General features: G+C 38.2%; 1 protein-coding gene and 1 pseudogene across 1 annotated transcript in view; one reads left to right on the top strand and one right to left on the bottom strand.

Moving 5' to 3' along the window:
- Window positions 1-11389, top strand: part of FAM83B (family with sequence similarity 83 member B) — a 71909-nt gene extending 60520 nt beyond the window's left edge. The window contains exon 5 of the mRNA XM_032593343.1: window positions 4902-11389. Coding sequence (XP_032449234.1) covers window positions 4902-7203 — 2302 coding nt within the window. The 3' untranslated portion in view covers window positions 7204-11389. The remainder of the gene's footprint in view (window positions 1-4901) is intronic.
- A 1317-nt stretch (window positions 11390-12706) lies between these two features.
- Window positions 12707-12938, bottom strand: LOC115513473 (annotated as a pseudogene).
- Between the last annotated feature and the right edge of the window lie 14570 nt (window positions 12939-27508).

A 27508-nucleotide genomic window follows, 5' to 3' on the forward strand; every position in this document is an offset into this window, starting at 1 on the left:
GTCAGACTTGAAGATTGTCACGTTGAGAGATCCGTGCTACAGCCAGCAGCATGTCACTGCTTTCACTCCGTAGACTTCCCTGTGTGATCCCCAGCCAGGAACTCAGAGTTTTTGAGCCTCTTTTTAATAAGTAAATTCATAATCACATTCCCAACTGCAGGAGTGTGACAGTGGGTCTGGGGGGAATGGGAGTAGTAAGTTCATTTTATTTTTTATCCAGGTAAATATGTGCACACTTTTTTAAAAATCAAATATTACTAAAAGATATGTAATACAAAAGTTTTTGTTCTCCATGTCTCTCCATTGCTGGATACTGATCTCCAGGTGCAATTGTTTAATTCTTTGAGCTGGTTCTTCCCATACTTACTCCATTCTCTAACATAATGTGATTATACTGTGAATGCTCAATCTATCACTTTTAGGTATTATGTCTTGACTCTATAGTATGATGACTGAAGGATTATATTTCTATTCACCCATATCCACTTTCCCTCCTGCTTGCCATTCACCCCGTACAGTTTTATCAAAATTATTTGCTAAGTAAGAAGTCTCAATTTACATTACTAAAGTTGTGTCAGAATTGATCGCTGATGAGCCATAGAGTCATTTGTGATATGATTCCTTTTTTATAACAAAGTTAATAATGACCATTTGGTTTTGGTTTTATTCATTGTTTTTGCTTTCTGTTTATCTATTGCTATGTTTTTTCCAGTTGATTCTGAAGATTTCTTAGCACAGGAGCAACTTTTCCAAATGCTCAGTTACTGCCAAGTTTGTCATGTCCAATCTGGACTGGCAGATCTTTAACCTGAAACACTGCTAGGGTTTTTCAATTTCCCGTATTCCTGGGCAGTTTGAGCCACAATTTCTTGTATCCCATCTTAATCCTATTTTTCCTTCTTTTTTGTTTCTAAGTCATAGTTTTTTCTCTCATTTGCTCAAGAATACTTTCCATCAGCATGGAATTTTTTTTTTAAGTCCAGAAATTTATAATTTTAGGTGGTTAATGACTTAACTAGAGATGGAACTCTAAGCTGAATCATTTTTCCTTCAAATTTGAAAGACATTGACTGGCAATCAAACATGCTGTTGAGAAGTCTCAAACAGTTATTATTCTTTTTATGTAACTTTTTTTTTTTCTCCTTTCTAGAAACGTCTAAGGTTTCTCTTCTATTCCCTGCTATTCTCAAATTTGTTATGTTTCTAGATCTAGGTCTTTTTTATTTATTGTTCTAAGCAATCCAAGTACTCATGTCTTTCAATTCTGAAACAATTTCTCATATATTCTTTGCTCATTTCTTCTCCTCAGTTGTCTCTATTGTCTCTCTCTCTGGAATTCTTACTAACTGGATATCTGCTCCCATTGTTTTTTTATTTTTTTCCCCTATGATTTTCTATCTGGGAGTGGATAGAATTGTAATGTCTGGGGGATTTTCTCGATTGTTCATTCTAACACATCTATTATAACTTAATTTTTTTTTTGTTGTTTTTTTTTTGTTTTTTTGTTTTTTTTTTTTTGTTATAGGGGCACTTGGGTGGCTCAGTCGGTTAAGTGTCCGACTTCGGCTCAGGTCATGATTTCATGGTTTATGGGTTCCAGCCCTGAATCAGGCTCCATGCTGACAGCTCAGAGCCTGGAGCCTGGTTTGTATTCTGTGTCTCCTCTCTCGGCTCCTCCCCTGCTTGTGCTCGCTTTCTCTCTCTCTCTCTCTCTCTCTCAAAAATAAATAAACATTGAAAAAAAAATTTGCTATCAAATATTTTGAATATCTGCAGATTGCACCATTTTCAAAGTATCCTTTGTGTGTTTTTTTTTATAGATGCATGATCTTCTCTATTGCTTTGAAGACACTGATTATAGTTTTTATGTGTCTATGTTTTTATACATATTCTTATTTGTGCATTTTCTGTTTTCTCCATTTGTCTTTCTCCTGTTTATTTTGGTCTCTGTTTTGCATCTAAGTTTTTAAGCTTTATAAGGAATCTTCTAAACTTTCATTAAATGTCTGCTGATCTTTTGCTACGTATTGATAAGGGACTCAAATGCTTATTGGAAATCGCATGGGAAATCCTTATCAACTGTTGGGTTTACAGGAGGGTGATTGGCTGGGGTTCTCACATTTTATAGGAAGTTCCCTGAAGGTCAATAAAACAGTTCTTTTATTTGGGGCTGTTCAGTGTTTCCAGAGAATAATCTTCAAATTGAATATATACCCTATATATACTATATATACTATACACGTCCTTTAGGACATGCAAATATTCTGGTTCTCTCTTCTTGTTACTGGCTCAACATTTTTACTCTTTATTCCAATTTCTTTTTTTTTTTTTTTAATTTTTTTTCAACTTTTTTTATTTATTTTGGGACAGAGAGAGACAGAGCATGAACGGGGGAGGGGCAGAGAGAGAGGGAGACACAGAATCGGAAACAGGCTCCAGGCTCCGAGCCATCAGCCCAGAGCCTGACGCAGGGCTCGAACTCACGGACCGCGAGATCATGACCTGGCTGAAGTCGGACGCTTAACCGACTGCGCCACCCAGGCGCCCCCTTTTTTTTTTTTTTTTTTTTTTTTTTTTTTTTTTTTTTTAATTTTCCAATTTCTGTACTGGCTTAGGCTCTTATCACCTTATGTCAATTCTTTTACTCATCACAGTAAATGCAGTCCCTCATCCTTCACATCTGTGTTACAAAGAGCTACCGGGAAAAAAATCAGTCCTCAAACATCTTTTTATTTTAATTGATCTGAATTTGGAAATAAATCCTGCACAAACTCTCTGCTTTGCTTTCCAGATTTTCCCCCTTGTTCATCAGTCTGTAATAAAACTTCTTTACTTCAGCTAAACAGAATTTGTTTTCTCTGTTCAACCAAAATAGGGCCATTCTTGCTTCCTTTCTTTTCCTGTATGTTTCTTCTTCCACACAAACTCTTCCATGCCTTTCGTGCTTGAACTTCGGGGTTATCTGGCCTCTTTCAGAATACAGCCAAAACCCTGCTTGTCTCTGGGGCTTTTCTCATAGGTGATAGCTGACTATTCATTCCTTTACTTGCTCTTTTGCACAAATTTTGTATTCATATCTGCAGTGGGGTTGAAAATTCCTTTAATAATTCACATTGTATCACTTATTTTAAGTCAGCCTGGTGGCCCTCGCATCTGCACAAAAAGAGCACCCGGTAAATGATTCTTCTCATACCATGCTTTCAGTAAGCATACTAGATAAAACTGAGTATATCAGAATAGTAAGATTCTTAAGTTGTACACTCTTTATGATATTTTGTATATTTTAAATTCTTACTCTACACATTCTCTTAGTATTTTCATCTGCCTTTGCTATTGCGTCCCCTCTATAAACAGTAAGCTCGTTCATTGTAGAGAATGTCTCTGTCTCCTTTTTCCTTTATTAACCCCTATTATATCATATACAATATTTGATATATAGCATATTAGAGATTCCTTTTTTAGCTCAGTGACTCTGTGTTACATTATCTAAATTTTTACATGTCAGATTTATATTTTTATATGAAATTCCAACTGTCATTTTTAAATTGTAGAAATTCCACAAAGTACTATAAAGTAATTACAAACATTAACTTCCTAGAAATTGTATTTTATATTAAAAGATCTCTGGGGCGCCTGAGTGGCTCAGTCAGTTGAGCGTCCGACTTCGGCTCAGGTCATGATTTCGCGGTCCGAGAGTTCGAGCCCCGCGTCGGGCTCTGTGCTGACCGCTCAGAGCCTGGAGCCTGTTTCAGATTCTGTGTCTCCCTCTCTCTCTGACCCTCCCCCGTTCATGCTCTGTCTCTCTCTGTCTGAAAAATAAATAAACGGTAAAAAAAAAAAAAAAATTAAAAAAAAAAAAAAAAAAGATCTCACTTGGCATCCCAAAGCCCTGGCTTCCCAAAGTATACTTACTAAGTAGGCCACAGAGATAAAATGCATGTATTAGCAAAGGCCTGTCTTGCATTTTAACATGCTAGAACTATAAGGAATGGTAGGATTATGCTAGCAATTTGGACATGAGGAAACTGAGGCCCAAGCTCGTGTGGGTGGATAGCTCACAGAAGCCAGGTCTCTCAACTTTCCTGCTGATACTGGCTTGCCTGCATTCTGCCAGGATGCTATATATAAAATACAATGTTTTTTATTCCATAACATCTTAGTAGGCAATGATGCAAAATGTACAGCAAGCTTTCTTTGGACTTCTAGAAAGTAATGTCAAAAATTATGGGTAGTTTCAAAGCCAGGACTTGAATTGCTTTGTTATTTAAAATATGAATGGGGACTGGCACCTGGGTGGCTCATTTCACACCTGACTTTGGCTCAGGTCATGATCTTGCGGTTTATGAGTTTGAGCCCCACATCAGGCTCTGTGTTGACAGCTCAGAGCCTGGAGCCTGCTTCGGAATCTGTGTCTCCCTCTCTTTTTGCCCTTCCCCTGCTCACACTCTGTCTCACTCTCTCAAAAATATACATTAAAAAATTTTTAGGGGCACCTGGGTGGCTCAGTTGGTTGGGTGTCTAACTTTGGCTCAGGTCATGATCTCATGGTTTGTGAGTTCAGGCCCTGCGTTGGGCTCTGTGCTGACAGAGCCTGCTTTGGCTTCTGTGTCTTCTTCTCTCTCTGCCCCTCCCCACTCATGCTCTGTATCTCTCTCCTTCAGATATAAATAAACATTAAGAACATTTTTAAAAAATGTTAATTATGAAATGGGGGAGTAGGGAGTTCCAGGGACTGCAGGCAAGTAACGTTTGAAGATGTTCTAAATTGTGGTAGCCGAGGAAAACAAGCAAAAAATACTCTTGTTGTCATTAAATGACAATTTTTTTCTTAGTGGATTTATATATTGTCCTTAATCTTTTAACAGCAAAATTAAAATTTTCCCATTTTGATTCTTTTTCAGCTACATGTGGTCGTTTGAGAAAGCTCACCTCAGCATGGTTCAGATAATCACAGGACAACTTGTTGAGTCCTTTGATGAAGAATTTAGAACTCTCTATGCCAGATCCTGTGTCCCCAGTCCATTCGCCCAGGAAGAATCAGCAAGGGTGAAGCATGGCAAATCACTCTGGGAGAATGGCACCTACCAGCGTTCAGTTTCTTCACTAGCTTCTGTTTCCAGCCAAAGAAACCTTTTTGGCAGACAGGACAAAATTCACAAACTAGACTCCAGTTACTTCAAAAACAGAGGGATATACACTCTAAATGAACATGACAAATATAGCATAAGAAATCATGGCTACAAGCCTCATTTTATTCCAAATTTTAATGGTCCAAATACAGTCCGTCAGTATCAATCCAGTCAATTAAATGAAAATTGGAAGAGGCATAGTTATGCTGGGGAACAGCCAGAAACAACACCATACCTGCTGCTTAACAGGGCTCTGAATCGAAACATCAATCCTCCAGGTAATTGGAAAAAGCCTTCGGATAGTCTGAGTGTGGCATCCTCATCACGAGGCGGCTATGCAGGTCACCGTAATACACCTGCCCAGAGTTTTGCTGATCGGCTTGCCCAGAGAAAAACAACAAATCTCGCAGAAAGGAACTCAAATGTGCGGCGGTCTTTTAATGGGACAGATAATCATATTCGCTTTTTGCAACAACGAATGCCAACCCTTGAACATACCACAAAGTCGTTCTTGCGTAACTGGAGAATCGAATCCTACTTAAATGATCATTCAGAAGCTGCACCTGATTCAAATGGATCGGCTCTAGGTGACCGGTTTGAGGGCTACGAAAGTTCTGAAAATTTGAAAGCCAACGCTGTTTATACTCATTCTCGGCTTCGTTCCTCTTTTGTGTTTAAACCCACTTTACCTGAGCAGCAGGAAGTTAACAGTTGTACAACCGGCTCCTCAAATTCAACTGTCGTCGGTTCCCAGGGAAGCGACACACCTAAGGAGGTCCTGGACACCCCTACGAGTGTACAGCATGTGACAGACAAGCCCTTGCCGGAATCAACCCCGAAGCTCCCATTGCAGTCGGAGGCACCCAAAATGCACACCTTGCAGGTTCCCGAAAACCACTCAGCTGTCTTACATCAAACTACAAATGGCCATCCAGAGTCAAACAACTATTTATATACATCCTTGTGTGTAAATAAGCAGACAGAAAATCCAAAGAATCAACAAAATGAGAATCTGCTCAAAAGGCGAAGTTTTCCATTCTTTGACCACTCAAAAGCCAATTTAGATCAAGGACACAGTAAGCATTATGTATATAGTACACTCACCAGGAGTCGAGTTAGACAACCAGAAAAACCCAAAGAGGATTTGCTGAAAAGTTCTAAGAGCATGCACAATGTGACTCAGAGCGCGGAAGAGGACAGGGAGGTCATCAAGAGAGACCCTCCGAGTGGCACTACCACCAAGTCAATTTCCATTGCTGCTTTGCTTGAAATGAATAAAGATGAACCTAGCAAAGAACTGACTTCAAAAAAGGAAGTTAAAGGTTCGCCAAGTTTTTTGAAAAAGGGGTCTCAGAAGTTAAGGTCATTACTTAGCCTTACCCCAGAAAAGAAAGAAAATCTATCCAAAAATAAAGCACCTGCCTTTTATAGAATGTGTAGCAGTTCTGACACGTTAGTTTCTGAGGCTGAAGAGAATCAAAAACCAAAGAAGTCAGAGCCAAAAACTGATTCATCTCCCAGAAGAAAGCGTTCTTCCTCATCAAACTCTCAAGGCAGTATTCACAAGAGTAAGGAAGATGTAACAGTTAGCCCATCCCAGGGGATCAGTTCTCCATCCGAGGAAGGTAGTAAAACAATACCTTCTTCAGGTCCAGTTGAGAACAAGTTCTTGGAAAGGGCAGGTGATGCTTCTGCCCCTAGATTTAACACCGAACAGATCCAATACCGAGATTCAAAGGAGATTAATACAGTTCTTGCTCCTGAAAGAAAACCAGCTTCTTCTCCAAGACCAAAGCCCAATGAGCTTCTAAGATCTCACTCAACTGACAGGCGCGTTTACAGTCGTTTTGAGCCATTTTATAAGATTGAAAGCTCTATTCAGCCTGCAAGCAACCTGCCAAATACTGGTGTGCATCGCCCAGAAATAAAATCCACAACTGTGGGCAATAGTTATGGCAGGTCCAGCCCACTGCTTAATTACAATACTGGTGTATATCACTCATACCAGCCAAATGAAAACAAGTTCCGAGGATTTATGCAGAAGTTTGGAAACTTCATACACAAAAATAAATGAAATACTGTAACTTCAAATAGTTTTAAAAATACAAATGACTGTAACTATAAATATTTGTCCAAAGAACCCTGTGGATGGTTTTTGTAACATGTCAATAGATTTCTATAGGGACAGAGTTTGGGGGTATGATGTAAATGTTTACCAGTGTACTAATGTATACAGTAAAGTTCTGTGTGATAAAGTTAGTTGTACTTAATTGCAGTGTAGATGGAATTTCTCTATACACATGACTTTTAAATGGTAGTGGTAAAAAAAAAAAAATGTAATTGTTTTCTTCGGACTGAAGATCTTAAGTCTCAAAATAGAAACTTTAGTGGAGAGATGGTGTATGGATTTTAAGCATTCATTCTAAAGCCTTTCCTTTGAAAAAAGGATCATTATACTCTCAATGGCCCTTTATAATATATCTTTATGGGTTCTCATATCTTCACATTATGAGAAAATAGGACAAAGCCTTTTTGGGTTTTAATTATCTTTAAATTCTACAGGGTAACTCGTTATATTTTATTAATGTTTTATTAATTTTCCTGTGGAACATATGCAACTGGTTGGGCAGCAACAGTACAATTTAAGTTATATAGCTCAGCACATCTTTCATTTTAACTGAGGTGTTTGCAGACTCTCAGCCTCATATAGTACATGGTAGGAATTTCTTTTCCTAATTTTTTGAAAACCATCCAGGTTGTGTTTCTTTCCACTCTGGACCAAGGGAGCCTATATTCCACTCACCAGTCAGCTGCTGAACTTTTATAACAATTCCTTCTTTGAAACTTAGAGCAAGCAATAGATATTTGGGAAACTTGAATTGTAAACTTCTGCCTAAATTTTTATCTTGGATTAATATGGCAATGCTTAGTGTTTTGCTTACAAAAATCCTTGATCTTTTTTACACTGTGCCAAATACAATATGACTGTGTACTGTTTTCATAAAAGTTCTGTGATGAAACTGAGAATTGGTATCTGGCCCATTTCTTCCATGACAGTCGAGCCTGGTTGAAAGTTTTAAATCCTTCGATATCTTAATCTGATGATGATATTTACATCAGAAGATACCCTTTGCCTTTCTTAGAGTAATGAAATTAAAGGCCCACATCCATTAAAGAGATTTAACTTGACTTTACTTCATCCACAAAGTACAGAATTCAAGAAACAATGCATCATTTGAGAAGTGTGAAGTGTTTCTATAAGACTTTAAATATATTATTTAACAGCTTCTGAGCTGCAGTGTGGCCAGTATGTTGTTTAAAAATTCAAGACTAAGTTAAATAATGTCTATGTCATTAAATTAAAAGAACAGCCTTAAAATGTCAGTCATTAAAATAATTGTCCATAGTATTAAAATACCATGATAAGAACATGACAAGAGAAAACATGACAGTGGGGAAAATAAAACCTAACATTTATTGAGCACTTTTATAGAAACTATAGTTCCCACAACAATTATTTTGCGGTACCTTTGTCCTCATTATTTGTAGGTGATGATTGAGGTGATAAATGAGAGGTAAGGTCCCTAACTCACGCAATTAAAAGGTAATGGTGCTAAAGTGTCTAACATACAGTCATATCCCTCCCAAATGTGTTCAATATTGGCCTCACCTGAACTATTGAGAATTAAATGAGAGAATGTTTATATTTTTTGATTCAACAGTAATCCGCTAAGAAAGGTTTAGTTGAATTCCACTGGACAACAAGGACACGCAGGGGCTTAAAATAATCATAGTAGGTGAGATAGGGAATGAAATTGACATTAATTTCCGATTGTAACTTAGCAGGCCAGGTTTAATTGCTAGGCCACCATTTTGATCTTGTGCTGGTTAACCTGTGACAACAAAAAGAAGGAAAAGGAACTATAAGTGAATTTAACCTGTGTTTGTGCTAGGGAAAGCAGTCCATTGGGTTAGGAAGCTGGGCAGGGAATGGAACTCAATGTTAAATATATGATCCCCTTAACTCTTGACAATGGCCCTGTGAAGTACGGACATCCTTTTTCGCAAATGAGAAAACTAGTCCTCAGAGAAGTTACAAAATCTTCCAAGAGTTGCATGGCTCTGAATTGGTATAACTGGGTTTAAACACAAAAGCCTGTAGTTTTAATACCTTTTTTTTTTTCTTTTTGAGAGAGAGTGTGACCAAGGGTGGGGTACAAGGCGGGGTTGGCCAGAGGACCGAAGCTGGGTCTATGCTGGCAGCAACAAGCCCGATGTGGGGCTCAAACTCATGAACCGCGAGATCATGAACTGAGCCGAAGTCGGACGCTCAACCAACTGAGCCACCTAGGTGCCCCCTGTAGGTTTGGTACTATACCTTACCATACCTTGTTGGCTTCTACTCCACCATGATTGAGGAACCTTTCCTGAAAGTTGTCTCCCTCCTTTGCTCTATCTTTACAAATTGTAGAAATATACCAGTAACTGTACAGCAATAGCATTTTAGAAACACAAATCCAGAATATACACTCAGTTTAACATTATTCATAAAAGTGGGTTTTAAGACTCATAATCTTATTGTTATAAGAGTCCCATTGTTTTGGAAAGCTGTGTAATAGATTGGAAATTTGGCACAGTTCCTAATAAATTAATATCATAAAAATAAAATTGAGAAGGAAAGTTATTTTTCTTTCTTGAAAAATAATAGGAAAAGTAGCCAGTTGTATTTACAAAAATTTTGCATTTTTTAAATGACCTTTGGAATGTGCATTTCCTTATAATCAGATAAATTCAGTTGCAATGAAAAAAACCTAATTGCTAGTGGGTTAGTTTTCAGAATCCTCTGGCAATTGTATAATCTTCATATATTAGTATAAAATTATTAAAAATCATTAGAATTGGAGACCAGTGAATGAAAGAGATTTTTCATTTTGCTCTTAGAAAAAGTCACTTTCGTAATTATGAACCATGGTCCTTTACCCACTCACCAAAGGCAGAAGCCATAGCTAACCAAACCAAATTGACTTTAATATTACCCATTCTTTGTCTCTTAGATGGGGCAAGGGGATAATGGGCTAAGGGGATAATGGGCTAATTGTCTTTAGGCAGCTCTGAAATTGGAGGCCCTAAAATGTAGAGCAAGATAACTTTGAAGCTGAAATTACATAGACTAGTTTTAATCATGTTTAATTACAAGCAAAAGCTTGTTGCTTTTTTGTACAGCCACTGCCATCATTTCTGGAAGCATAGATAGCTTTTAAATAGTCCCTGAATCCCTCCTCTCCCTAGTGAAATTGAGAAGTGCAGGGTGCTTTATTTCATCTACCTGTGACAAGTAGCTTGGGCTTTTGCACAGATTTATATTCTTCTACCTTGTTTTTCCCTTTTATTTATTTATTTTTTCCTCCCGAAACATCTGTATTTCAGAATCTATACTTTCCAAAGTTTCTGTGGCTGAGAAATTCCTCAGGGTTAAGACTAAGCACGTAATACGATAATTTACTTGAGAGTTTAAGTTTTAAACAGACACTATCCAGCTTTATGGATATAATCATTTCTAGCAAAACACTTTTTCTCCCCATATCAATATTGGTGGAAAGATAATGGCACTTAGATGTATTTTCATATTACGGTTTGGTAAGGCAGTTTTTACTCTCTACATCGTACATTAGTTTGTACGCAGAAACTCAAAAAGATAGGTACAATTTCAAGGTAGTTTGGGGCAGATGTCTTCAGAATAGTTGAAGTGCCTACATCCTGAACATGCTGGTATCTCTCTACTATTATGATTGGGATTAGCCACATTTCTAATGTGGTGTGTTGAGTGATGGGTATATGTTGGCAGTCTACTTTTTATGGAAGCAAATGACCTTGTTTAATCAAGATGACATCTAGTGTGATCCAGACAAGCAAGAAAGAAGTTGAACTCTGGCTACATTCAACTTTAACTTTACTCCAGATTATCCAGTTATTCAACTCTTATTCCACAGATACTTGTCTTTCGTGAATATCTGTTGACTCAATGTGACTATGGCCAAGGGGTGTAAAGAAGAGTCTTTGTTTCACATTAACTACATGTGATATTGTTTGAAAAAAAGTTTGTCTTAATAGTCAGTTTGGTTCTAGAATACTTAAAATTAGAAGGATGAAATTATAAACCAAAGAGTCAATTTTTGTATACATAAATGTTATCAAAGAAGTATTCTTCCAAATTAGCCTGGTTTTAGATCTAATAAATAAATATTAACTAATTTTGTACAAACATCAATATACTGTATGTTGTTTGTTTTTTATCTTCCGATATATATGCATTTCTCCATTTAACAACATGTTTTCACTTAGCTTTATATCATGAATTTAAATTTGTGCACATTTTAATGTTTATTTATGAATTTTGAAATAATATCTTAAACACTTTAAGTTTTATTTTTGATTAGCAATTATATTTCATACAATAATTTATCCATATTTGATATCCAGTGACAATACTCTCCCTTAAGCACAATATCATATACATCCATTCTCTATTTCTATTTCTACTGGAATATATAGTTATTTTAAATAACTTGGCACTTTGGAAAATAGAGGAAATTTTGTTAAAAAATTGATAGCTGACCTTTGTATAATGTTACAGCATTTAGCTTGTGTAAAATATTCTTAAGGTGCATTTGTACTAGATCAATTAGTGACATTAAAAAATCTAGAGTCTGAAAGTTATTTAAAACTCAAAATGCATTTTTTCTAGAAAAAAAAAGCCCTTTATATCACAGATTAAGATGCAGTCAAATACTGTGTATTGGGAATTAAGTAGTGTTGTTTTAAAGGCAAATGTAAGTATAATTTAGGTAAGTATAATTTTAAGGAAAAACCTTGAATTTTTCTCCATTTACCATAAATATAGATGTTTAACAAAAACCTAGTTCAATGGAATGATAAGGAAAATAGATAAGGTTTTACTTTTGTGACCATACTAAGACCAACCTGAGGTAATTGGACTAAAGTTGAAAGGGGACTGAAAGGAGTAAGCGTGTGCCCTGCCTGTGGGAAAGAATTACACGAGGTGAAATTACCTGAGCTGAAAGCAGTGAGAGACTGAAGCAAGAGATATAGAGATGAAAACTCCTTGGGGCGCCTGGGTGGCGCAGTCGGTTAAGCATCCGACTTCAGCCAGGTCACGATCTCGCGGTCCGTGAGTTCGAGCCCCGCGTCAGGCTCTGGGCTGATGGCTCGGAGCCTGGAGCCTGTTTCTGATTCTGTGTCTCCCTTTCTCTCAGCCCCTCCCCCGTTCATGCTCTGTCTCTCTCTGTCCCAAAAATAAATAAACGTTGAAAAAAAAAATTAAAAAAAAAAAAAAAAAAACTCCTGAGTTAACAAAATGCAACATGCCAAGTGGGACATTTCTCCCATAATAATCTATTTCAACAATCTGCCTTTTTTGTTTGTTTGTTTTTTGATGGTCACACATACGCCTTTATTCTGAACAGCAAATAGGACACTTCAAGCAGTAGTAAAAAAAAAAATAGTAATTTACAAAAGTGAGAATTTGGTGAAGTCTTCTGGTTGGAACCCTTGGGAGCTCATATGTAGATAACAACCCAGAGCAGCAAGAAGCAGGACTCCAAAGCCCATGAAGAGTGAGGCAACCTAGGAGATGAGGAGATCTTTGCTGATACCCCGACTGTACTTGGTACCTCATAAACAAAGAACTAAGCACGAAGAAATGCAAATGGCCAACAGCACCACAGTCAGATGGGGGAAGACAGCCAGCTTCACTGGGCTGGTTTATCTACTCACAGCCTCAAGATCCATTTTGCTAGGCACAGGGTAATCCACTCCTCTGCCACTGGAATCCAATCTGGCTCATTTTAACACGCATACTGGGAACCTACTTTGTTCCAAGTATGCAGGTTGTAGTAGAACATTGACGTAAGGGAAAAGAAGAGAATGTCTGGATAATCAGATGCTGCTGCAAGTTTTCATGAGTGTTTTAAGAATAGCCCAAACTAACAGCAAAAATGTGTATCTTACCCGAAGTCTGTCCTAATTTGTGCCTTGATGTACTCCTAGTGTCTAGCAAAGTGCACAGAAGAGTTGCCTGATAAATAGTCTGTGTATGCATTCTATCATTTCCTTAACTGTAGTTAGATAAATCCATACATTAAAATGTACATATTATAGGTATCTAAGCAGCCATTTGTACTAAAAAATATGGATGGATAAATGCAGCAGGAGTCCTAGCTTAAATTTCAGCCACATTTACCCTACAATCTGGACATCTTTACAGGTCCAACAGATCCGTTTTCTGAGGGAAAAGAATTACACGAATTACATTATTCTTACATATTGGAAGAAAAGGAAACCCCTGATGAAGAATTCATTCTGAAGGAAAATGGAGTAGAGCTGCTCAAATTCAGCTCAGAGAAACTTGGTGCACAAGGGAAGGAAGCGGTGACCATATATAAAGTCATTCAGATTGTCCAGCAATGTCAGTCATCTATGTGGGACTGCAACAGAAGAGTGACTTCCCTAAAATCTCCACGGATGGTACATGGAGAGTACAGTGTCAGGGTCGCCGCCATGGGTGCCTTCACCATGACCCTCAGCACACAGCCTCCCATTTTCAACAGCAGCGTCTCTGCTAACATTAACTTATAGCTACAACTGCAGACTCTACGCTGAACAACAATGAGGTACATCTACCAGTTTTGGTATGAGCAGCGATTGGCCACGATACCACAGGGGGCCAGAGCAGAAAAGAATAGGTACCATGAGGAAGCCAAGATAGTAAAACCTTCTAGGGACTCCTAGAACATATACAGTGGGGAATTAGGAGGGGTGGAAATTCTACCAGAACAGATTTAGATGGGAACTTACCATTCCCTTATTACTGAACTAGAATGGCTTGGGCAATACAAGTCATGTCTGTCACATATCCACAACAAACAAAGTGTTTATGACAAAATTCACAAAATGATTTTGATAGAATGGTCTCCACTGTTTTAATTAGAAAGAGGTAAATGGGAGGGGGGGAAGCCAATCCCACCCCCCCCCCAAACAAAATAAAAACAAGAACATTTTATCAGGGACTTAATTTAGAGAACAACTTTCAGGGTACATCCTGATATCAACACATTTTACCTTTACACTTTTTTTTCTAGATGTAGGAATAAAATTTTTTAACAATCTTTATGTGTCTCGATTACCAGGGACACTCAACTAGATTTAATAGACCTTTTTTTTTTTTTAATTTTTACTTCTATTTATTTATTTTTTGAGAGAGAGCATGAGCATGTACTCCAGCTAGGGAGAGAGGCAGAGAGAGAGAGAGGGAGAAAGAGAATCATAAGCAGGCTTCATACCCAACATGGAGCCCAGTGCAGGGCTTGACCTCATGAAGTGTGAGATCATGACCTGAGCCCAAATCAAGAGTCTGTCACTTAACTGACTGAATCAGCCAGGCTCCCCTAGTAGACCACATTTTTTAAAGAAAGTTCTTTTGGGGTGTGTGTGTGTGTGTGTGTGTGTGTGTGTGTAGCTTTACAAACTACCAAAATTTTATTTTGGTTCACTACTAAGACTAAATAAATTACTCATTACATTAAAATAAGTGTTCTAGTTAATAAGGGTCTACGATAAAGCTCAGAACTGGATGTGTTTTTATAAATGGGATGTCAACTGAAAGAAAGCCAACCTCAAAATAGGTTAGTAAATGCTTTATTTGTTGTCTTACTGAGAACCAAAGCCCAGCAAACAGTTTTTTCAAATTGCTTTGAGGAACTTCTCCCAAGCTTGTTAGCTTCAGGGGATGATATTTACAAAAAGGGGAAAGGGGTGTACATGCTTGCAAGCAGTTCTCCAAGTATGTGTGTGTCACAAGGTATATAACTCGTTACATTTACAAAAATGAGGATTTTCTGATTTCCACACAGACAGGAAAGCAAGACCCTTAGGTCTTCTTAATACATTGGTTTTTGTTTTTGTTTTTGTTTTTGTTTTTAATCGTATCTGATTGTCCAAAAGTACTGCCTGCTTACCTCTACTTAACTAGTTTTCTGGTTCTTCCTGTTTTTGATATCTCATTGAGGTCACTTGACATATTCACAGAAGTGGACATCAGTTACCTACGGCAGTTTTCGTGCACATTTCCCCTCTTAGTCAAATTGCAGCTTATGGCAGACAATGGTGACCAAGTATCTCTTTGTCCCAGGGCACTAGGAAGGTTACTGCCTAGTCGGATAAATGAGGCAAACATGTCTTAAAAAGGATAACCATCTGCAAACTTCTAAATTTGCTAAAGTTTAGGAATTTTATAGCCTGAGGTATTTCATTGTGTCTAGGTATAAACTGCCAAACCTTGTACAGAACGGTATATATTATTTATAGTATCCAGACGTTTGACCATCATTAGCTCAGTGCAAGTCTGAGTAGAGCCGTGCACACAACAAGAAGTTAATTTGTATAGTAAATATGTTAACAGTAAAAAGGCTAATGTCTTAGCTAGAAACATTAAAATAAGTTTGAATCAAGAATATCAGAACTAAACCAGTTAGCTAACATTTCCTCAAGACTGGGTGTTGGGTCACTTAAACCTGATATTTGGTATGATTAGCTTATTCTGGCATGGTGGAGCCCCCTGACTTAATCTACCCTCATGGGGAGTCAGCCACACAAATATGTCCCATATCTGGAATCCGTTTTCACCAAAAGTCCTTGTGGTGTGGTTACAAATTAACATTCTCCCCCCTTTTGATGATTTTTTTTCCTTAGAATAACATCACAGATCAACACTGTTCCCTCTTAGCTGGAGTTTAACTGTCCTGTTCTGGACCTGGTAAGAAGTCTGTTTCATAGCTCCTGAACCAGTCTTAGTCTTGGGAACAGGTCAGTTCAAACAGTTGTCTCATTTCAAGAGGTGGTCCTACAGATGGGTTCTCAAAGTTAGCCCACTGTGCAAGCAGTTAGATTTACTAAGAACAGAAAAGAAAGAAAAGAAAAGCACAGGTTAATGGAGCAAATTATAAATCCAGTGTCTGAGTCCTGAGTGCTATCAGTGAGATGATTTCTATGTTGGCTCGAAGCATCTTCAGATGGAGTGAGGGCGGGCAGTGCAGTCTGATAGATTTTCCTGATTCAGTTTGAATGTCTCTGGTGATCTTTCTGTGTGGCCCATACAGCAACAGGCATGAAGATTATCCAAAAATGGCCATTGTGAAAACTAAAGTACTAAGCAATTGTGAACTGTTTGTTATACCAGTATTTCTTAGATGAACGAATTTATGAATACATTTAATACGTTTTAGAAAGATGCCTTCTTGTAGCAAATTTATCAGCATGGTACAAAATATGTTTCTTAATAGACCCAAGTATCTTTAGTTTCTCTATATTAGGAAGTCAAAGGTAGATAACTAACCTATGTTAGTAATTAATGTTTTAGTATCTTATCTTATTTGAAAATGATGTAGGTATTTAGTGGCTATCCTTCATATAATTTAACTTAGCAAACTCGAAAGTTTTAAATTACCAAAACAAACAAACAAACAAAATCAGGGGACATACTTTAAGCAGACACAAATATTGCTGAAAAATTTATAAACTTTTCTATCTACTTGTTATTAATAAAAAAATTGAGATGTTTATCAGGTTTATCAGCTATCATTTTTTAAATTATCTTTCTTGCTGATAAATTCTGTAACAGAGGTAAGATGAGCTTATTTGAGTTTTAGTAAACCTAGGTAGAATACAAGTATTGTATTCAATGTTGACAACTAAAAAAAATCCTATTTTAATTAAACCAACAAACCTCAATTAGCGTGTTTTTTTTTTAATTTTAATTTTTTTTTCAACGTTTATTTATTTTTGGGACAGAGAGAGACAGAGCATGAACGGGGGAGGGGCAGAGAGAGAGAGTCACAGAATCGGAAACAGGCTCCAGGCTCTGAGCCATCAGCCCAGAGCCTGACGCGGGGCTCGAACTCACGGACCGTGAGATCGTGACCTGGCTGAAGTCGGACGCTTAACCGACTGCGCCACCCAGGCGCCCCAATTAGCGGTTTTTTTAAGTTTTTTTATTTATTAATTTTTTTTCTAATGTTTATTTTTGAGAGAGAGAGAGACAGCACAAAGCAGGGAAGGGGCAGAGAGAGAAAGGGAGACACAGAATCCAAGCAGGCTCCAGAAAGCTTGCAGGGGTGGGGGTGGGGCGGAGGTTGGGATCAAACTCACAAACCTGGAAATCATGACCTGAGCTGAATCAGCTACTTAACCAACCAAGCGACCCAGGCACCCGTTTTGTTTTGTTTTGTTTTGTTTTGTTTAAGAGAGAGAACCCGCCCACCCCTGTGAGAACAGGAGAGGGACAGAGAGAGAGAATCTCAAGCAGAGATGGTATTTGTGTCCCAGTTTTCTCTCCAGTTAGCCTGGTGAAATCGGAAGTGCTCCGAATGCTGAGCAAGCAACTCTCTCGTGCATCCCTTGGCAGAGCAGCTAAATTATCTGTATTGTGAGCGGGAATCCCCACCAGACCACTGCAGGGCATAGCTTAATGTCTGCACTCTCCAATGAGAGGAGCTCCTGGCCCTTGAGTCTGGATTTCAGAATCTCATGTATGTCATTGTAGCATCGAGTATTCAAATTGCCAAAATTATGAAGAATCTTTGATTTCTGGGATGAAGATTTGTCTCTCCCACAGAACTGCAACCTGTGCTCCACACACAACAGCGCCCCCTTCTGAATGATGCAGGAGGAACCAGACAACGTGTGGGTCCAGGAACCTGTGTTAGGAACAAAATGGCACTCTTTCCTGACTGTAGGAGAAAGAAAGAACCGTTAAGACCCGAAACCCGTGTCACACACGGAATGGCATCTTTTCTTGACTTTGCAGAAGAAAGAAAAGAAACAACAATGAATAACCTCTGGACCATCTACCAAGTTGGGAGGTCCAGATCCCAGGAAGAACTTAGTCTATTTATTATACTCCATCTAAGGAGACTGTTGGGCACAGGAGGCCATGCCAGTACCAAGGCTCCATTTCCTGGTGGAGTGCAGCTGAGAAAGTGGTTGTCTCTTCTGGGGTCTTTGTGGTTGCCAAATTGTCAACGGAAAGAAAGCCAAGCTCAAAATAGGTTAGTAAATGCTTTATTTAATTATCTTACTGAGGACCATAGCCCAGGAAACAGTCTTTGAGATTGCTTTGAGGAACTCTTCCAAAGCTTGTTAGCTACAGGAGGTTATATATACAAATCCCTAGAGAGAGGATTCATGCTTGCAAGCAATTCTCCAAATACTTGTGTCACAGGTAAAACAGGTTACAGTTGTAAAACTTAAGGTTTTCTGATTTCCACATAGACAGGAGAAAGACCTTTAGGTCCTCTTCATACATTATGTTTTTGTCATATCTGGTTATTCAAAAATATTGCCTGCATGCCTCCACTTAACTGGTTTTCTGGTTCTTCCTGTTTTTGATATCTTGTTGAGATCACTTGAGACATTCACAGAAGGCTGACATCAGTCACCTACTGCAGTTTTAGTCCACGGGGAGTCCACACTTGGTTCGAGTTTTGTGTTCTCCCCCAAGCAGAATATAATACTGCTTTTTTAAAGACAAAAGAAAATTCCGTTGTTTGTTTTGCTAATTTAAGTACAACATAATGTGCATTGAGCTTTGCAAAGCATTTCTTAAAATGTGTTTTATGTGAATCAGAGTTAAACAACCTTTGTTCTATCAAGTGTTTTCACAGTGCTTGGCACAGGGAAGGGACTGACTGTAAGTGCTAATCTCATTTGATTTCCGGAGGAAAAACTAGAGAATATTTTGCATTCTAATCATGATAAGATGAAAGGCCTTGCTTTAAAATAAAATTAGATAAACATAAAAGGAAGAGCAGAGGGAAGGTGAAAACCTGAATGTACTTCTATCTTCTGGCAAAACACTTTTTGACACTGAACTTCTTTGTACTTGATTTCCTTTATAATACATGAAAATAATTATTTGATACTTTGTAGAAGTATTTGAATATTAAAGATGTTTACTTTGTAATTTGGGTTCCCTCGAAAAAAGGGCACAAGATAAATATTAACACAGCAGGACCAGCATTTTTTAAGTGAGGTTATGTAGTTTTCTCCAGTAAACTCAAAGTTTGAGGAAGAGGTTGATTTCCAGATGTTGCAAATTAAAACTTGAAACATGTGAAGGTAAAATACATGTTTAAATATCATCTAGCTTAAAATGTTTTTGAGTGAGTTCCAAAAAATCAAAAACCAGAGGTTTGGGGCACCTGGGTGGCTCAGCCAGTTAAGTGTCCAACTTCAGCTCAGGTCATGATCTCATGGTTCCTGAGTTCAAGCCTCACGTTGGGCTCTGTGCTGACAGCTCAGAGCCTGGAGCCTGCATCGGATTCTGTGTCTCCCTCTATCTCTGCCCCTCCTCCGCTGATGCTCTGTCTCTCTCTTTCTCAAAATAATAAACATTTAGAAAAAGAAAAGAAAAAAGAAAAACAGAGATTACCAGTTGGCTAGAATGGAATGATGGCACGGGGTGGGGGGGTGTGTGGGGCAGGCCCATGGGCAGCAGGTGCTGCTCTAGCTCCTCTCGCTGCCCGGGTTCTGCTCGGGCTTTCTGTCACTTGCAGGGAGTTATAGCTTTTCCATTTGTAAAAAGGACAGCATCCCATTTCCTCTTATTGGACTCCTAAATGCAATGGTTTTAGCGACTGTGAGATTTCTCAATGTATAATGAACGTGAGAGGCCAGTTTTAAGTTATCTTTATCTCAAATCATGGAATCCTAAAAACGTTTGGGATTCTGACTACTACCATAGCAATACACCTCAGTTTGGCTAGTGGCAAAACATGTGTTTAAAGTGTGGCAACCAGGAGTGATCCTTATCCACACCAAACTGTGGATTTTAGACTAGTTGCATACTTTTCTACATCTGGCTCCATATTGACTTCTCCAAATTCAAGTCAGTCTCTCTTTCTTTCTTCTTTCTTCTTTCTTTCTTTCTTTCTCCCTTTCTTTCTTTTTCTTTCTTCTTTCTTCTTTCTGTCTCTCTCTCCTTTTCTTTCTCTCTCCCTTTCTTTCTTCTTTCTTTCTTTCTTTTTCAAATCATTTTAGTAACCTGGCAGTGGTTCAAAATGTGGAAAGAAGATTCAAACTGGTTCCCTTAAAGGGGATGCTACCATGATTGTCTGATACAAACATGACCAAAGGCAACAATGAAACTGGATTCCAAAGAACATAGGTGGTAAGAAGGCTTGGTTGCTGGGTCAAGAGCATCTTGAAATGTTTCTTGATGGTGATTTGGTGTTGAGAGTATTAGTCATTTGAAGATAGCCAAGCAGGATGAGCCGAACAGCTTTGTTGTCCCAAAGGGTCAAGCCTCTTCAGTGTTGAGGTAATCCTGGAGAAAAATGATCACACTGAAGCCAGAGTTGTAATTTCATCTTCTCATGAAAAGTAACTTTTTAAAATTAATTTTTAATTTTTTATATTTTATTTATTTATTTATTTATTTATTTATTTTTGAGAGAGAGAGAGAGAGAGAGAGCAGAGTAGGGGCAGAGAGAGAGGGAGAAAGAGAATCCCAAGTAGGCTCCACACTGTCAGCATAGAGCCCAGTGTGGGGCTCAAACTCACAAAATGTGAGATCATGACTTGAGCTGAAATCAAGAGTTGGATGCTTAAACAAGTGAGTCACTGGGCACCCCTTGTCTGCAGCAACTTCTAACTCAAGTTTTCTTACTTTTTTCAGGTTTTTTTTTCTAAATATTAGTCAATATATAATCACCAAAAACCATTTGTAGGTGCATTTTTTAAAGTACTTAACAAATTATTTTTTCTGTGCCTGGAAGTTATTTGTCTTTATATCTTCCTATGTCAGAATACTAAAGAAATAAGATGAGTTGGATTTTAATTCATTATGCATAGTATTAAGTTACATCATCATACATCAAATACCATCTTTCACATTAGGGATAACAGGCCTCAAGGATTATAACATCTATTTGTGGAAATTATGTGAACACGTAAGAACAATTATAGAAGGTGAGATGATAACATAATGTGTAAGCTTATTTATTAATTTTTACCAAGGCTTATGGTTCTTAAATATGGTACTGTAGATGAATGCCTATTAAATCTTCCCCAAACTGTTACATTTGTCACTTTTTAGATAATCTATATGGTTTACTCTCAAGAACTTAGTTGTACTCAGCTGTTCATTATTTATTACATTTATTTGATCAGTTGAAATAGGTTTGAGGCTTGAAATAAAGTGTCACTATGTTGAGGAGACAGTAAAAAAGGTGGTTCAGTGGGACCACATAGTATTCAACTTTATCATCCTGTGGAATTCTGCCATGTAAAAAGTATGTATATTTTTGTAGATGGCACCATCCCAGGAGGCCTAGCTTGTGCCGTAGAAAATAAGATTGAAAGTGACCTTGGTAAATGGAAAAGTATTTAAAACTACAGAATGACATTCAGTTTTTAAAAATCTGAAAAACAGGCCATCTAAACATAAGTCAGGGAACAACTTGGATGCCTGGAGAGTCTATGAATCTGGACATTTATTTATGGTTGTAGAGCTAAGGAATAATCAGAACATAAGGCTGGAAAAACCAAGAAAACAAGGAGAGTGCAGATGCTGGCACACAGGGTGGAATGTAGGGAAGGGTGGGTGTTCAGGACTCTCCTTTTACACCAGGGTCAAGTCTGAATAAAGGACAGAGTTTCTTCGCCTGGAACAACACTGTTTTGGTCCAAGTAATGTTTCTGTTCAAAGATATAGTCAGGGACATAATTTTAAGATGTCACATTTTTTTTTTAAGATGCCATATTTTGCCATGTGACAAAATTAGAGTGACATCAGGGAGATGAGGTACTTCAAAGTCTGGAGCCTTGGCAGAAGGTTGATATTTAATAAGAGAAAACTAAAGTGAGCACTGGAAGGGGGGAGATGAACACATGAAGAACTATTCCACTATACAAAACAGTGTTTTCCATTACCCATTAGCAAAAACAAATAAATTTAGTGGGTCAGTATTATGTATTTTTTAAATTTTTCATGTTTATTTATTTTTGAGAGAGAGAGAGAGAGAGAATGCAAGCAGGGGAAGAGCAGAGAGAGAGAGAGACACAGAATCTGAATCTTTGTATCAGCACAGAACCCGACACAGGGCTTGAACCCACGAACTGCGAGATCACGACCTGAGCCAAAGTCGGATATTTCACCAACTGAGCCACCTAGACTCCCCGCATTATGTTTTTTTTTAAGTCATTATTTTTTTTAATAGAATAAGGGAGAATAAAAATAGAAAGTTGCAGAGTGCATCACAAGTAGCAATAACAAGTATTTAATGTCACTTTAATCGTTCACAATTGGGTAGGCATTGATCATGATGGAAAATCATTTTTAAATACACTGAGAGAATTTCAAACACTTACAAAAGTGGACAGATATTTTAATAAATGCTCATTATCCATCATCTGTCCTAAACATGCATCCACACCAGCTAAAGCTACCATAAGCACACTCTTAACTACCTCACCATTTCATATTATTTGGGAAGCAGTCTTTGTTGTCACACCTGTGTTTTCACTCTGTATCACTAAAATTTAAGGATTCTTTTCTAATGTAAATACAATACCGTTATCAGTTATTCCTTAATATCATCAAAGACCTAAACATGTGTTTCTGTGTGGCATTCATGGTCACCATCTATCTCTCACTTAGGAGAAGTATGGGGCGCTTGGGTGGCTCCATCAGTTAAGCGTCCAACTTCAGCTCAGGTTATCATCTCGCGATCTGTGTGTTCGAGCCCCACATCGGGCTCTGTGCTGACAGCTCAGAGCCTGAAGCCTGCTTCAGATTCTGTGTCTCCCTCTCTCTCTGCCCCTCATTCGCCCATGCTCTGTCTCTCTCTTTGTCAAAAATAAATAAACATTAAAAAAAAAAATTAAAAAAAAAAGAAGTGTGCCTGACATTACTCATGGGAGATTGAGTAGGTGTTATATGTGGGAAATCTATGACATAATTTCTTTGATAGGAATGTGAAGTAGCATTCTCTGGGCTGCTTTCCATGTGGAATCAAGATTGTCCTCATTCTGCAAGGAAAAGAGGAGTAAAAATGGTATCTTTCCAGATTTTTCATCCTTTCTTAAATGTATGCATCTCTTGAACAATTTACTACTCACTGATTTATCAACTTTATTCTAAAATCACAAAAATCCTTATTTATAGATGTAATTACTACGCATTTGCCTTGGATTCATTTATGTAGTCAGTGAAATTAAATGTCTATTGTTTGCTAGATGCCTATAGTTTACTTATATTCCCTTCCCTCCGGGAACACATTTTAGTGAGCAAAGAGTCACAAAAAACAGAATCGCATGTGAGAAGCCATTCTCACATTCAGAAAATACTGAATGTCAGTAAAATGAAGTAGAGGATATACTCTAGACACAAGAGAAGGCATATACCAAGAAACGTATAAAAGGCATGCCATTTTTCTAAAACATTGAAAAGGTTTGTGTAGTTTGATCTGAGTGTTTATGGGGGTGCAAGGAAGGAAGAGTAAATGTCAGAAAAGAAAGTTTAGAGCCAAATTATATATCCTGTGTGTCAAACTAAAGCTTAGACTTCATCTTGGAAGCAGTGAGAAATCTTTGAAGTCTCTGAAGTATGGGGGACCTGCCTTTACTATGGTTGTGACTGACTGGTGATGATGATGATTTTGCAAAAAAGAAGTCCAGGAAGTGATGCTGAGAATTGGTTGGGAGGAAGAGTGGAGACATGGGGTTGGAGAGGTTTTAGCTTGGAAGACCTCATGATCTTCTTACCTGAGATAAGGCATAAAGAAGGAGTAGCGGGCTTGGTGTATGTTGCAGTTGGAGTGACAAGGATGAGTCATGTGCAGTTGTTTTATGTTTCAGATGCCCATGAGATGCTCAGCTGTATGTAGCCATTAATGGTGTGTATGTGGAGGTCAGGAGGGAACGAGACAGATATGAAAGTAATCCCCATTGTGGGTTCCTGGGTGGTTCAGTCGGTTGTGCATCCGACTTCGGCTCAGGTCGTGATCTCACGGTTTGTGAGTTTGAGCCCTGTGTTGGGCTCTGTGCTGACAGCTCAGAGCCTGAGCTTGCTTGGGGTTCTGCATCTCCCTCTCTCTGCCCCTCCCCGACTCAAGCTCGCGCGCGCGCGCGCTCTCTCTCTCTGTCTCAGAAATAAACATTAAAATAAATAAAAAAAAAAGAAACTAATCTCCATTGAACTGGATGATTACACTGGGTATGATTGCCCAGGGAGAGAGGGAAAAGAAATAAAAAGAGAGAAGAGAAAATGCAGTTTTTATCCTTATTTTTTTTTTGCACTAGTGACCACAAAATAAATGACTCTCTCCTGCTGAAAATATATTTATTTTGCTATTTGCTGTATATTTTATTTTTTAAATTAATTTTTTATTTATTTTTTGAAAGAGATAGTGGGACAGAGCATGAGTGGGGGAGAGGCAGAGAGAGAGGGAGACACAGAATCCAAAGCAGGCTCCAGGCTCTAAGCTGTCAGCACAGAGCCCGACACCAGGCTCAAACTCATGGACCATGAGATCATGACCTGAGCTGAAGTTGAACGCTTAAATGACTGAGCTGGACAGGCACCCCTTTATTGTATATTTTAAATAGCCAATGAGACTTTTCCTGAGATCTTTCTTTGAATACCTCTGATTCAAATCCAAGATGCTGGTTATGTTTTCTTTGCTTTGCTTTGCTTTGCTTTGCTTCTTTCTTTCTTTTTTTTAATATTTTATTTTTTGGGGCACCTGGGTGGCTCATTCAGTTAAGTGTCCCACTGGCTCGGGTCATGATCTCACAGTTTATGAGTTCAAGCTCTGTGTTGGGCTCTGAGCTGACAGCTCAGACCTGGAGCCTGCTTTGGATTCTGTATCTCCCTCTCTCTGCCCCTTCCCCACTCACACTCTGTCTCCCTCTCTCAAAAATAAATAAACATTAAACACTTTTTAAAAAATTAAAAATAAAGATTTTATTTTTTAAGTTATGTCCACACCCAACATGGGGCTCAAACTCACAATCCTGAGATCAAGACTTGTGTGCTCCATTGACTGAGCCAATCAGGCGCCCCACTGAGGGATGCTGGCTGTGTTACTTAAATACTTCTTCACATTCATGATGTTGATAAAAATGTGTATAATACCTACCAAAATTTCTCAAGATGGTAGCAACTGCAAAACTGCATTAGGCTAAATGCAACAACCAAAGACACTTTTGATAAAGTCTTTAAGTGTTTTATCTGTTGAGCTCTTCTTATCCAGATGGCCTTTCATGATAGAAACACAAACTCAAAGATGAGGCATTCTCACCAAGTCATTTGCCAAGTAAAGTTACCGTATTTCAAAATAAGATCAGACATGGACCAAATAACTACAGCACAATTGTAAAGAGAGATCTAAAGCCTAGAGCTAGAACTATAATCACTTCTAATGACACATGGGGAGAGTTTGACTACTCTAGTTGGAAGGATGAGAGGAGTGAAAAACTTAGAACATTGGAATTATAACAAGAGACCACAGTAGATAGGCTAAAACATAATCCAACATTTGGAAGTACTAACAAGGAGTAAGATGTCCCAAAGGCAGGTAAGTAGAACTTTAATACTGCTAATTTATCTGAGAGTGGTTGGCATAGAAAGTTATGGTTGACTTTCTCCTGCTCCTGACAGGGTTTCTTGCACATATTCTAGTTAATCTGGGTGTTTATCAGAGCAGAAGCAGTCCTTCAAGACTGGACATATTTGGTTATCCAGGATGAAATCTGGATTCAGAGAACAAAACAGGGACTAGATCTGCAAATTAGGGTTTCAGGGAGTGCAATTTAGTGTTTGAATTCTGTGCTTTATTCCTCTGCCTTCTCTGATAAGGAAGCACCTGATACCATGGCAGCCATTCCTCACCACATTCAGGGTTTGGCTGAAAAGTAGTGCTAAAGCTTAGATGTAGGTATCTGTTGGGTGCTTCCTGCAGTATCTCTGTTCCTCTCCACCCACCTTTCCTGCCCACCCCCATTATTCATCCTCTTACCAATACACACAGTATTTTTGCATGGTAGTGAAAAGTGGCCATTCAATGGCTTCCTTTCTGATTAATCTTACTAATCAATCCATTCTCTCAGAGTAGCTAATAAGTTGAGTGGTCAGAGGCACATGCTTGGCTAGACATTCTATCCTCAGTGGGAAGGGTGGGAATATGAAAAGAGGGGCATTTATGTTTTACTCTTTTCTAGAAATAGGAACTCAATTTGCTAACTACACAAAGTAGAACTAGCCCGTTTGGCGAGTCAGATTGTCAATGAGCGTCATGACACTGAACTTCAAATTACTGATCTAGAGTTTACTTGAATATCCTGGACTATGATCAAGATCCATCTTAAAGACCAAAATGAGGTTGGGCTTAAGGTTGTTAACACAGAGAAAGGAACAGGTATGGAGAAAGGAGCAGGCATTGTTCTCTAATTAGGCAAAATAGTAAAATAGCTAGACAGGACCTGAAAGGATCTGGAAAAAGCATCAATGACATACACACCACTTAAATTAATGATTTGTGTTTGGTCCTATACTTTTTGGCAAATTCTATACTTTTCCCAAGGAATTGGATGAGACCAGAGGTCCTCAAACTTTAGTGTTCATCTAAATCTCTTGGAGAGCTCATGAAAACACAGATTTCTGGATTTTACCCCTACAGTTTCTGAGTCAGTAGTTCTGGGGTGGGGCCTAAAAGCATGCATTTCTACTAAGTCCCCAGGTAATGCGTATGCTGCTGGCTTAGGGATCACATTTTGAGAACCACTGAATGCTAAATTTCTCAGTACTTCTAAGAAAATTCCTAAACCTTAATAATTTCAGGAAAGATGACACTACCAAAATTTAATGTTGAAATCACAATGTATAACCATCATATATTATACCAAAATAAAATATTAAAATTTGTTTCTTTAGGAATGATTTACTTCCTTCATTATCTCCTACAAAACCTTCACCCACCGCCCCACACACATCACGTACTTCCTAGGATCAGTATTTTCAAAATGACATATTTATTAGTGAGAAATCATGCTTCTTCCATCTCTAAGCTTAGAATAGTTTTGCACTAGAAGGTTCCTTCTTCAACTTACGCAAAGGTAGTTAATTTGCCTACCCAATCCAAACTTGTAGATTTGCTTACTCAGCTGTGAAAGCTGTGTGTATCAGAAGTGGAGAGGGGTTGCATGTATGCTAGTTTGCCATATTGGGACAAATGTTATTTGTCTCTAGGCTAATGTAGTTTATTTTTTAATAAATGATATCTGAGGGGCGCCTGGGTGGCTCAGTG

This window comes from Lynx canadensis, chromosome B2, assembly GCF_007474595.2.
Source record: "Lynx canadensis isolate LIC74 chromosome B2, mLynCan4.pri.v2, whole genome shotgun sequence".
Lineage (NCBI taxonomy): Eukaryota > Metazoa > Chordata > Mammalia > Carnivora > Felidae > Lynx > Lynx canadensis.